The sequence below is a fragment of the Echinops telfairi genome, unplaced genomic scaffold, assembly GCF_000313985.2.
Source record: "Echinops telfairi isolate 266 unplaced genomic scaffold, ASM31398v2 ScPeMD7_7466;HRSCAF=8504, whole genome shotgun sequence".
NCBI classification, from domain to species: Eukaryota; Metazoa; Chordata; class Mammalia; order Afrosoricida; family Tenrecidae; genus Echinops; species Echinops telfairi.
This window is the reverse complement of record NW_022111366.1, coordinates 5,424,764-5,437,720: the sequence shown is the minus strand read 5'-3', so window position 1 is coordinate 5,437,720 and position 12,957 is coordinate 5,424,764. Positions and strand designations below refer to the sequence as shown.

The window sequence follows — 12,957 nt, the reverse complement described above, 5'->3', positions numbered from 1 at the left end:
TCGTGTTCTGAGGAAGTATTTAAACAACATGGCGCAGGGAAAGCTTTTTCAAAGATTGTAATACAATCCGAGAGTCAGGAACTGAGCCACCTCCACGGGTCCTCGTTCCATCCAGCTGCACAGCGCTGCCTGCACCTGTGCAGGACCGACGGCAGCCTCCCTGAGCTCAGGACCTCACCTGCCCGCTCTGGAGAAATGCTTGCTGGCCTCTCGCACTGAACCGTCCACACAGACTGGGACCGGGCTCATAAAGAAAGCACTTGAGTGCACACGTAAGATAAGGCACCTTGTTTTTAATTCTGTCAGGTCTTCAGAATTCACCCAGGTCTGGGTTCCTCCGGGGAGCTGACACCACGCCGGCTGTCGCCTGCACAGGCTGGCCTGGTATCTGCCGACACCACGCGGGTCACCATCTACACAGGCTGGCCTGGCGTCGGGGAAAGAGTCAGAGTGCCACGGTCCTGAGGAGACTCCTGGGTGCGCTCTGCCCGCCCGTCCACGTGCACTCAGACTTCTCGGTAAACTTCCCACAGCACGACCAGTGGGGACGGCCCGGGTGGCCCTTATGTCCATGGCCACAGCCTAGGTACCCACCTGTGTGGCACAAAGGGGAGGGGGGGACTGTCCTCAGAGTGGAGTCCAGCAGTCCCTGGGGAAAGCTCCTGACTCAGGGAAGTGAGATGACCTGAGGAAAACGGCTGAGAGGGACAAGCTACCAGAATGATCACCGCACAGCAGCTAATGTTAGGGGAGGTTCTACGAATTATGTTAAACCTGCCGACGAAGGAGATGAACTGGCTTGGATTTTAACTGCAAAATGCTCAGAACGAACAAGGAGGGTGGATGGTTAACCAAAGGGAAGGCGACCCTGGCGTGTGTGAGAGAAGTGGTACACAAGCCCACATCATGGCTCCCCAGAAAGGGTGCCGTCGCTACCTACCCACCACCGCCAGCCAGTGGCTTCACCGGCATGGGGTTCTGGAGGTTGTAAATCTTTACAGGAGCAGACAGCTTCGTCTTTCTCCAAAGGATTGGCTGGTGGGTTTGAACCACTGACCTTGTGGTTAGCAGCCCAATGCCTCATCCAGAGCACCACCAAGGCTCCTTAAGGACACAATGTAATTTTTCTTTTCCATAGTAATTCTCTTGTCTGAGCTGACCAAAAGAAGAGGCAGAGCTGGTTCAGGGAGCGTAAGCAGCCACTCTCCCACCCTGCCTCTTGGACACTCTGGAAGGTCTTAAGAGGAGGAGCATGGGTTACTTTTGCTGCAGTGCTCAGGCCGCCAGGCTCAGATCAGGAATCCCACAGGGCAGCAGAGGGCTGCTGGGACTGCCCGGCTGTTTTAAAGCTAAAAGGGCACAGAACATTGAAGCCTGTTATTTCCACCGTTAGAACAAAGCCACTTTTCCATACGGATTCTAGTTCCTAGACACAGTGCCTGAGTCGGAGTGCCCTGAGCCTGGGGCTGTGTGGTAGTGGAGGGGCTGTCACTGGCACGCCCCTGGACAGACCCAGAGGGTAGGACTTGCCCCTTGTACCTGGCATTGTGCCTCCACAGGCACAGCGGGCAGTTTTCTGGCCTCCGCTGGAGCAGAACGTGCAGCAGTGAAACACCCCTTGGTGTGGGCGGTTCTTCTTCCTGACGGTCACAGTGAATGGCGAGCCCTGCAGAGTTCACAGGAGCAAAGAACATGACGTTATGGGTTGACAGGGATGTGCTGAGCATGGCTAAGTGCTAAACAAAGGGTCTATCCCAGTGTCTGCTCTTAAGAGATAGAGACAGCCGGGGTGGAGGGTGGGGATGGGGGTCATGTGATACACGGAAGCAAGCCCATGCTCAGCTGGGTGGGAGCAGATACAGCTGCCGTGAAACCAGGCGTCCCTGCTGCCCTCCACAGATGCTAAGTACTCCATGTAAGTGCTGGTCTGCCCCATGTGGCTGCACCCTCTGGACACTGCGAGAGCCACAAAGCGCAGCTCCCCCTGGATGAGTGACACTTGTATGAGCCGGAGCTTGTTCTAGCAAACGGGGGAAAGCAGAAGCCCAAGAGCACAAGCAACATAAGAGTCTTCCTGGTGGATTCTGTCTCAGCCTGGCCCGGCCTTGGAGTGGAAGACTGTGGTCAGCTGATACACTGTTGTGTTCCGTCCAGTCCATTCTGACGCTCAGCAATCCCACAGAACAGAGTGGAACTGGCTCATGGCATTTCCAAGGCGTAACCCTTATGGAAGTGGCTGGTGAGCGGATTATTCTTGTGATCTCAACCTGTAGTTTTATGTGACTGACTGTCTCTCTACTCTCCATTTCTGAGGCCTCTCAGAAGTCATTAGTCAAGTGCCATGACCACTAGGCTAGGGCAGCTCCGATTTCTCAGCCACACACCCACTGTCCTCCCATGCCCCATTAACCCTTTTCCTTCTGTCTCCACCCACTGATGTTGGGCTGTGCAGAGAGATGGGAGGGAGGGAAGTAAGTATAAGTAAGTGTATGTGGACAGTAATTCCCAAATTATTCACAAGTCCTCTGGCCCTTTCCCAGATTCTTTTCATTCGCCCGTGTCGATGCTCCGGCACACAGGAAGTACTTAGTGAACAGAGCCATGGGCCTGGCCCAGTCTGAGGACCCTATTAGCTGAGAAAGCATAGAGTTGGAAGGCTGGCAGCTTAGAATGCTTCCAATTGTTAAGTTCCCCTTCCTGCAAAGAGGTTATAATCCAGTGGCAACCCAGGTTGGAGTAGGTTCAAATTTCAACCCATGCCGGGTGGCAAGATTGGTTTCTTAAGGCTAATTGATAAAATGCCCCAAGTGGCATAGAGATCATAGGAAAAAATGAAAGGCCATATGCAAATTACCCAACCGGTTCCCGGCATCCTTTTAGGGAAGCAAGAAGTGGCTACTGGATCTGGACCTCGGGAGTGCACAGCTCACCAGCCTAATGTCTCGTGACGCTGCGTGACGCTGCGTGCGGGGATTTCACTGTCCCAGGCGGTGCTCACTGCTGGCCGAGGGGGACCTCTGACTGCTGGGACTATAGCAGAGAAATCCTGCTGTGCACATACTGCCCCATTTTTAAAATCCCACCGTCTCTAAGCCAGCGAGTGTTCTACTTGGTTAGTGGAGGTGGTATAGGAACCATGGTAGTGTGCAGGCATATATTTAACACAGAATCGGGAGGCCACACTCTGGCAGATGGCTGGCCAGATGACTGGTCAGCAGAGAGGACGAGGCAGAACCCTCCCAACTGTGTTGCACATCAGGTGACAGTATGAACAGAGCTGAGAAAACCGGAGCCATGGTACATCTCTGGATGGTGTGTGTTTGTCTGCTGGTAGACTGCCTCCTGTGATCAAAGCATCTTCCCTAAATTGAGAGTTCCAATCAACTAACTGGAAGAGTGAAAAATACAATTACGACTGCCTAGAGGCACCACCGGGAGCAAGAGTCCTTATGGTCACCAGTATTCTCGTGTGGGACGGGGTAGCAAAGTGTAGGCCGCTTCTAAAGTGAAGAGAAATAAGGAAGAGGACAATAAGAGAGTCTCAGTCAGGCCCTTCTTGCAGCTGCTCCCATGAGAAATGCCCACATGTCCTGTGAAGATAAATCCCAGGGTGGGAGGAGTGGGGGCACGAGAGGGAGAGCAGAAAAGGGCCTCTGAGGAGCCTGGGCCCAGAGCTTACCTGGACATGCTGCTCTTTGACACAGACCCACACGGAATAGATCCCAGGCTCCTTGGGGGTGTAGGAGACGGAGTATGTCCCATCTTTGTTATCCTGGACAATCGTCTTGACGGGACTGGATGGAGGTAAGAATTTAAAGAGCATCCACTGTCTGTCACACACCTGCTTCCGTTACCTATTACTTTAGGGTATGAAGTCTACGTATTCCATTCAATATGAATGGTAACGAGCTCCCAAGCACAATGCCACGCCTGGTTCCATCAGAAGTTGCCTTTACCTGAGCAGGTAAGCACCGTACATTCTAACAATCCTGATATTCAGATGCATTCCCTGAACATGGACGGTAGGCTCTTCAAGGGGCCTTCTGTTGCATCCCAGGCTCTCTGTCTTCCCAGCTTCCTATCCCAATTCTCGAGAAATATAAAACCTGTTCCCAGCACCATCTGGGAGCAGTGGGGCTGAATCTGAGAAGGGTCCTGTTCAGTCTGCCGTAAGATAGGCAGGCCGTTCACAGCTTGGAGGAATGCTAATCTGAGGGACACAAACTTTAGAGAGGGACCTGAATACAGGTGTAAAACCCACCTCTGGCCACATGGTTAGGTTACATTTGTTTAGCGGCCTCCCTGGGAGGGAAGTTGTCACTACTGCCGCTACAGCTCCCCAACGGCAAGACCCTCAAGGGCTCGGTTTCCTCACTGCTTATTCACCATGGCCTCCCACTGGGCAATACGAACCAATCTTTCTTGTCTTTGGGGACCACGGCAACTTGAATGTTGTCTCCTCCTCTGTCCATGCTCTCTCCGGCTGCATCCTTACAGAACAGGGTGAAAGAGGCTTTCTGTTTCTCCCGGGCCCTGTGCAGATCTGCAAAATACAAACGTTCAACAGCCAACGTCCACCTCAAATGCCGGCTGCGGTGTGGCTGCCTGCAAACCAGACACCATCTTTCTGGTTCCCTCCCAACCAAAGGGGTGTGATTCCTGCTCCTTACAGTCAGTCATCCGAGCCCCTTTCTCTTCTCTTCCACTGTTATCTCCCCAAGGGCACCCCTTGGAGTCCCTGCTGGAGAGCCTGGTTACCTTTCAACCAGTAGGGGCTCTTGGGTCCCATAGGACCCCGACTTTAACGACAGCCCTAAGGAAGCTTGGAAAATCCTCAGGGTTGACCTAATTATTCAGAAAAGGGGACTTCCAGACCTCATGCGAGAAGCTGGGAGCCCCTAAGCGAGAAGCTGGGAGCCCCTAAGCTACCCATGCTAAGCTCCAGATCCTGCTGGATTAGGCAGCGGGTACAGCTTGGCCCCTTCTTGTTCTCGTGCCAACATCCTGGTGCTGGTGACTGGTGGGAGTTGTGCAGCAGCTACAGCCCCTAGGCCAGCATGCAGATGCAACAGGTTTCCTTAACCGGGGACTCAGGGACCACTAGGAGGTCCACTGAGGAGCTTACGAAGGGACAAGACCCCTCCTGAAAGAGCATGTCCGTGAGCATCATCATACGGGGTGAAGTCCTGCTCAAAGGGATCTGTGACCTCCGCACAGTGAAGCCATCCTGCTGCCTGCGTTAGGATGAGCCTAGGACCCCAGCCTCCTGTCCACACTGCGCTGTGAAAGGAAGGCCTGAAGAGCATGCCTCCTTTGGAAACAGAACAGTGTACAGTGACCCCTCGCCACTTCGCGCTTCGACTTCCGCGGCTTCACTCTCGCGGTTTTTGCGTAACAGCGCATGCTCTGTCATTACTGCCACTGATTGGCTCATACTGTACACGCTTGATGCCATAAATAATATAATAAATAATAAATGATCATTGTAACGTCCAAAATGTTTTACTGTATTTTCCCTTTTTCGTTTAATAAATTGGGTAATGTGTACGAGTGTAATGGTGACTAAAGGGTGTTTTTTCATGTCCTCTATGCTCTAACTACGAAAATATTTGATTTACAAATAAGGAATCCTACTTCGCGGAATTTCATTTATCACGGTAGGGTCTAGAACCGATTAACCGCGATAAAAGAGGGTTCACTGTAGTCCCAATTCACCTCCTCCCTGCCCCTACAGAACGGAATATCTGCCGCACCCCTGAATGCCCGTGCCAAAGCGGTTTATTCAGAACCTCCTGCCAGCACTCCGGGGCCTGCTGCCATGGCCCTCCCTGACCAAGCAGGACTTGGTCCTGCCATGAGGGGAGTACTGTTCTCCCGACCCTTCCCTCCCAACTCCCGGGTTCTGTCAACTGGTATAAACAAGGCATAAATCCCTGACTACCGTGGGGGACACTATTTGTCTCAAGTGGAAAAGGATCAAGCCTCACCCCAGAACCAGATGGTGGCTGCACCCCTTCTTATTCTGACAGAATGAATGAGAAAGGACCCGGGAGAGGTCACTGTCACCTGGCCAATGAGGGGGTGTGGAGGGGGTCTGCCTAGCTGCGTGAAGGCCCACTCTCTCAGGGCCCAAAAGAAATGCCTTCCTACCTTCCCCATGAAGGATACACTTGGCAGGGTCGACCTCCTTGGTACTGATGGCCCCAAACACTTCATAGCCCCGGCACCGGCCGGCTTTCTCCTGGGGAGAGAAGCTTATCTTATCGCTCACCCCCGTCCGGGCACTATACTCGATCTTGTTCAGCTGCGTGAGTCGCTCAACCACTACCCCCTTGGTGACCAGGATCTCCAGGTCCGAGCCGCTGCTCAGCAAGTGCTCAGTGAAATCCACACCAGTCCGCATGTCGGCCAGCAGCTGCTCCAGCTGTGCCTTCTGCAACTGCAGGGTGTTCTCCTTCTGGACCCGGATGTCTTCCAGCTGTGCCAGCAGCTTGTCCCGGTGCTCCTCGATAGCCTTGATGTAGCCGGCGGAGAAGGACTTCACGTCGGCTGCCACGGCCTCCACGCGCTCCTGGAGGGCACTGTTGAGCCCTTTGATCTGAGCCAGGGCTTCCTCCAGCGCCTGGACATGGGGCTGGGTGCCTTTGAGAAGCTCCCGCATGGAGTCCCCGTGCTTGTGGATGACGTTGCTGGTGAAGTCGCAGGGGTGCTCCCGGTGCTCACCCACCACGCAGTCCCGGCACACCGGCCGGTCACAGAGCTCGCAGAACAGCCTCAGCTCCTCCGCAGGGTGAGTGGGGCACAAGATGGGCTTCCCAATCCGGCTGTAGCCTTTCAGGTCTTTGAGGTCCACCATGGTGTGGTACATTGTTTTCTTCTGCCGCCTAGGGGCAAACAGAGTCGGGGACAGGAAATGAGGGACCAACTGTCGCTGGGAAAACAGCTCCAGCTGGCAAAGAGGTCTTAAGAACAAGGGCCTGGAAACCAAACAAGGGTGGTTCAACCCTTGGTGGACCCCTTTGCTAGCCTGGCAATCTTTCATTCTCGTCTGCGAAGTGGGGATAATGCCTACGTGAAAAGGTGGGAGAGTAGAGGAGGGCTTGGGCCATGACTTTGCAAAAAGGCTATAACGCTAAAGCCGCCTCCTGGGGTTCTCTCCAAAGGGCTGGTGTAGCAAGATTAGACATGCAACACAGCTGGCTCCAACAGCAAGCCTAAGTGAGGGGGCAAAGTGGAAACCCGGCAGCCCAAGACAGAAACTGCCAGATGGCCCCCACAGTAATCCCCAGGGGAATTACATGCAGCTGGCCCTGACTATGGCCAAGCATTTCCTTTAGCCAGGGCCCCCAGCACCCAAAACAACAGGCTAGGATCTCCCTCAGCAAGGAACAGCAGCATTATTAGATAGACTCAAAGCTCTCCTTAATTGCCGTTCTCCGTGGTCCTCTAGAGGTTCCGGGAAACCCCCAGGAAACCCCAGGGACTGCTGAGCATCCCCCCCTTCAGCACACCATCAACTTGACGCTTGCCGGCCTGTTGTGGCTTCGGAAAAAGCAGAGCCAGCTGTTCAGCTGGCAGCAAGACAGCCATTGGGATTATCGCATCATTCCAAATTAAAAAAGGAAAAGGCCCAAGACTCCTCACTGGTTCTGTTGCTGGAGGCAAAACCGAACTTAAAAATGAGCTGAGGCTAATCTGAAAACCTGGGCTATTTAATATTCTGATCTGGGGGGTGGGGGGGGTCCGGATGCAACGAAACAGAAGACCACCCGTGGGACACTGTTCAGCAAATGCCATAAAAGAGACAACCCAGACTCCCATGAGCACCCACCAATCCGCCTCCCCAAGCTTCAGTGTAATTCTAGGGTGCAAAGTGAAGGCTGAGGAGGGTTAAGCCCTCAGCGTTTGTACTAGGAAGACAGCTCACATTAAGAGAAAGGGCTCTAAGTGCAGTCAGGAGACCTAGAATTAAAGCGTGGCCTGCTTGGGATCTGGGCAAATCAACGGTTATTACTGAGCCTCAACTTCTCCAATCAACAAACGGGGATGAAAACGGTGGCTGCTTCTCTCTAAAGGTGGGAAAGGTCAAACGGGACAAAGCAAGGGCTATGTTATTATATATTCTTTCCCTTCTGTCTCCCCAGCACCCAGGGCGGTTTTCTTTACCCAAGCGAGGGACAACTCATGGAAACGCAGTGTGCTTTGTAGGACCAGGCACACCGTGGCTGCTGTGAGTACTACACACGCTGGCTTCCAGGATTGACTGCTGGGCTAGAGTACCGAGCTCCTTCTATGGCACTTTGCCTTTGAGTGCTCTTGAGCAAGCTTTTCTTTCCAAGCAATCACCAAGAGATTTCCCTCAGACACCTCTTTGTACTCGTCTCTTAGCCACACCAGCTGGGGGTATCCCCATCTTTACCTATGAGCCTGGCAGCAGAAGTGGCACAGATTGGCTTTGCAGGTCTGACACCTCTTCTCCACCTCCCTGTCGCTGCACAGGTCACACACCAGGCCCTGGCCTTCCCCTCGCAGACTTTCCAGCATCACATCATTCATGGCCAGATGGTCAACGGTTAAGGCCTTCACTCCACCCACGGGCAGGTCCACCTGGGCATCACATACCGGGCAGAGGATGCCGATCTGTGGTCGAGGGCTGCGTGGCTTGGGTTCCTGGAATAGTGAGCCCTCAGAGCTGGTGTCAGAGTCGCCCCCTCGGACATCCACTACTGAGAAGGGCTCCAGCTGCTCCAGGCACGTGGTGCACACCGTGTGCAAACAAGGCAAGAGCTTGGGGGCTTTGAAAAGCCCCAAGCACGACGGGCAGTGAGTCTTGCCTGAGTTGCTAAGTGCCGTCGCACCGGGGCGTTTGCTCACGAGGCCCAGCCGCGGTGGCTCCTTGTTTTCTGACATACTCCCCACGTTTGTGCCCAGTATCAGAAAAGGTCCCGGGCAGTTCTATAATGAAGTAGTAGTAGGTGATGACGCCCACCCCAAGAGGTTTCCAGAACTTGAGCACAGACCATGAGAACTCTCTTGTGGGCGGATAAGAGAGCAGAAAGGAAGAGGGGGATTCCTCAAACGGACCACGCACCGATCTACTGGAGAAAGTTCCCTCCTGGCCAGGGCATCCCATACCAGACACGCCCACACCCTCCTCGGGCCCCCCAACGCCTCCTTCCCTGGAGCGCCTCCAGGACTGGGTCCGGAGCTCTTCCTGCTGGCAAGTCGGGCACCCCTCCCAGCACCTCCCAGACCTTCCACCCCACCTCCCACCCCCTGCCCCACTGGCCGCTCGCCCGACACGCGACAAGTGCCCCTGCGCCACCCCCTCCCCCCGCACGGTGAGGTAGGAGGGGCCTCTTTCTCCTTCGCTCCTCGGGGCGCTCTGCGCGGGTCAGGGTGCGGGGAAGCCCGCCGGCTCCTCGACTGCCGCCGCCGCTGCCACCGCCGCCGCCTGGCAATGCCGAGGCCCAAGGGGCCTGAAAGTACTAGCCTCTGCTCACACCAATCCCCTCCCGCGTCCACTCAGGCGAATCCAATCACCGTCTGCGAGGGGCGGCCCTTGCCGCTTTGGTCCCCGCCTCCCTCCGGAGTGACACCAAGCGAAGCCAATAGGCTTTGGAAGTTCCACATCTTGGCCCGTCCACTCCCCCGAGGGGTGGGATCAAGCGAAGGTCCCGCGGCTGGAGCGGCTGGGGGACTCCGCCCAGGAGGGGGAGAAGAGCTAGGCCGGGAGTCGGCGCATAGGACAACTCGCGTCACCATTCTACGAGTGTTGACCCGCTGTCTCTCTCTGGGGCGAGCAGAGAGGCCGCAAGACCACTTAAAAAGCCGCGCTGATGAAGCCACAGGGACCGCCTCCTTTTCAACCTAGGATTGGTCGCCTCGTTCAGAATTGGCCCTTCTATTGGTGGGCGGTACTGTCCATTGGCCCTTCCCATTGGTGAGCGGTACTATCAAGTGGCCCTTCTCATTGGTGGGCGGTACTGTCAAGTGGCCCTTCTCATTGGTGGGCGGTACTGTCAAGTGGCCCTTCTCATTGGTGGGCGGTACTGTCAAGTGGCCCGTAAGGCGCAGAGATCGCTGGGAGTTGTAGGTTGGCGGCGATTTCTCGAGGAACTGCGGAACAGAGGTTACATTTCAGCGACGGTGTGCGGCTGCGAGCGTCTCCTGTTAGTGCCCGGAGCTTATTTTAGTTCAGGAATCCCTCCGGCCTAGCGTGCCTGTTGCCAGAACTTCGGCTCCTCGCCAGCTCCCTGACTTATTCCGGGAATAAGGACACCTCAGGTGCTGGTTCTGGGCAACTTGTTACCCAGAACCCATGAGGCCAGGTCTGGCATTGAGAGCTTCATCCCGCTAGTCCCGGGATGAAGCCTTTATTTCACCCACGGAGGGGAGTGGTTTGCGGATGACCTAAGCCTTAGGTTCTAGGGGGTAAACATATTTGTTAACATTTTAAATTCGAGGACTCTATGTAACAGTAGCAGACCAAGTCCGTCGCGCTGTTTCTATCCATCAGGCAGGACTTGGCGACTTGCCTTTGGTCACAATGGGACAGTAGAGGATGTCAAAGAGAAATAGGCCCTTTGTGGGCTCACAAGCGAGGTGGCAAGAACATATGCAGCACCTTTACCTGGAGTATCCTTACCAGGCGTCTACTGATTTGCCCATGTGAGAGCCTTATGGCACTTGAGACTCCGAGGTAACAGCCGCGCTCCTTTCCCTCCACTTCCCTGGTATGTCAGAAATACCCCTTCACTCTCTTTTCCATGAACCACCTCCACTGGATTTGGACCCAATAACCAGCCATTTCAGTAACGCCGCTCGGGGCCATTTCCTGCTGTAGCCACTGTGACTGAAGCCTAAGCCTTTAAAAATACAGAATCTGCAGAAGAAGAAAAAAAGTTGACCCTGAAATATGAAAACTATAAATAACAAAAGGTCATTTCCAAAACATAACATGTCAACAAGTCAAGGGCCATTTACGTAAAAATTACATATGTTTCTACAAGGAAGACTGTCTGCCAATGAATGTGCAAATGTGCTTTACACAATTGATGTATGTATGGATTGTGATAGGAGTTGTATGGGCCCCTAATAAAACGATTTTTAAAAAAAAGCCTGCCAAAGTCTTAAAATAGCCCTTACCTGGGATTCTTTGGCGTCTTGTGCTTGTCCATACTTCGCTTTGTCCACTAAGTGTGCTGTGCAGACTTGGGTTTGCTATATATTCTTCTGAACGTCACCTTGGCATTCAAAGCACCTTGATGATATTTTGCTTAATGTCTTATTCATGTTCTATCACATTTCCACTGATAAGTGTCCCCAGCTTCTCTGGTTTAAGAGTGTTTTATAATTTACATGTGCATTGTCTCATCTCATTTAACAACTCTGTGAAGTAAGCCGGGTCCTTTTTTCACAGGTGAGGAAACAGTCTAAGAGGTCTGGTAGGTGCCAAGGTAATGCAGCTGGGGCTTGGACATTGTCTTAAGGATGCCTTGTCAAAGGTTCTACCCTTGCGTTCCCAACTTCTTAAGCAATTGAAATCCTCACATATTCAGCAGGTAACAGCTTTCAATTGAGTGAGGGTAGAAAAAAATCTGGAAAATTCCCTCCTTTCTACTTAAAAATCTTGATTTTTCACATATCTTTTCTCTTTTTCTTCTACCATGGTTAACCCCTGAAGATCTTTGATCCTTCTCCTAATCCTTCCTGTATCCACAAAAACTAGCTCCACCTTCCTTTTCAGTGAGTCCTTTACTATGAATTATGATCAAGTTCTTAAAGGGGAAGTAAAGACATCTTGATTCTGATTGGCCATTGGCATAGTCAGCAGGATCCAAAGCCATCTTTCCTGGCGGGATCTTGGAGGGGTGGGGTGGGGGTATGTGTGTCAAGGATTAGAGCAACGTCCCCATGGACCCTGGGGAGCCCTCAAGGTAAGTGCTCTTGGATTTTTGAACCTGTTTTCTGGGGTTTAAGTCTTAATTAGTCCGGTTGTGTGTTTTCTCCTCTTGTCAACTGTTAGAGGTTTCTCATTCCTGTTCACCCTTTTTACTGCACTCTAGCACTTCGATCTGGTTTACTGGTTAAATCCAGAAAATAATGCTCAGTTTTGGCATTACTTGGTAATTCTGTTTTCAAGGACCTCTGAGTTCTTTTGTTGGCAGATGCACCGACTCCCTGGTGGTGTTGCCCCTGACAAAAGGCTTTGTGTGTTTTGGGTGGAAACACCAGATCTTGTGAGGAATCCCTAGGTGCGAACAGGCAGAAGCCCCCAGCCTGTTCTGAATCACATGTTCCTGGATCAGATGGGATGCCACCTCTGAAGATGAGGCTTGATCTCTGGTCATGCAGTAGACATGGCATGTGATTGCCAAGAATCCGTTAGCAAAACAGTGGTCACCAGTGAAGCGCATTCTTGCTAACTGAAAAATAGGTTAATCTAATTGGAACAGCTTAAAATTATGTAGCTACTTTTGTATGTGTGTATTACTTTGTTTTGTGTTGTGCTCTTTAAAAAATGTTAGACTCTTGTTAATTGTAAGGATACAGAAGATTGGAAGGCAGTGACCTGATAGCCTGTTAGCTGACATCTGAGACTCAGTGAGTATGTGATCTTCACCCAAAGTGGTGTCAGTTTGGAAGAAATATTCTAGGAAGGTGGATAAAATAGAACTTTTTATCCAAGGTGTACACCAGCAGGGAGACTGACAGTAAAACAGAGAATATATACCTTTTACTTTAGAATTTGCACTTGAGGGAGTCACATATGAGAGCTTCACATTAACTCGGGTTTCTCAGGGTCACCTTTGGAAACAAGTGCTGACCATGAGCAAGCAAACAGAGCGATAAAATCCTCCAAGTCGCAGGCCAGTCTCAGGATGTCATTGTTGACTCGATAGCAAGGCCTAGCTTTGAATCACTAGCAGATAAATGAGAGAAAACGCTGTTATT

The 12,957-nt window shown here is 52.5% G+C and overlaps 1 protein-coding gene across 1 annotated transcript; it reads right to left on the bottom strand.

Moving 5' to 3' along the window:
* Positions 1 to 273: 273 nt before the first annotated feature.
* On the bottom strand, positions 274 to 9,223 carry TRIM45 (tripartite motif containing 45). Its single transcript, XM_004714867.2, has 6 exons — positions 8,420 to 9,223; positions 6,151 to 6,884; positions 4,414 to 4,543; positions 3,680 to 3,794; positions 1,540 to 1,666; positions 274 to 594 (listed from the first exon to the last, which is right to left on the bottom strand). Exons 1-6 carry the CDS (start codon positions 8,908 to 8,910, stop codon positions 446 to 448), a joined length of 1,746 nt encoding a protein of 581 aa, XP_004714924.1. The 5' UTR covers positions 8,911 to 9,223; the 3' UTR covers positions 274 to 445.
* Between the last annotated feature and the right edge of the window lie 3,734 nt (positions 9,224 to 12,957).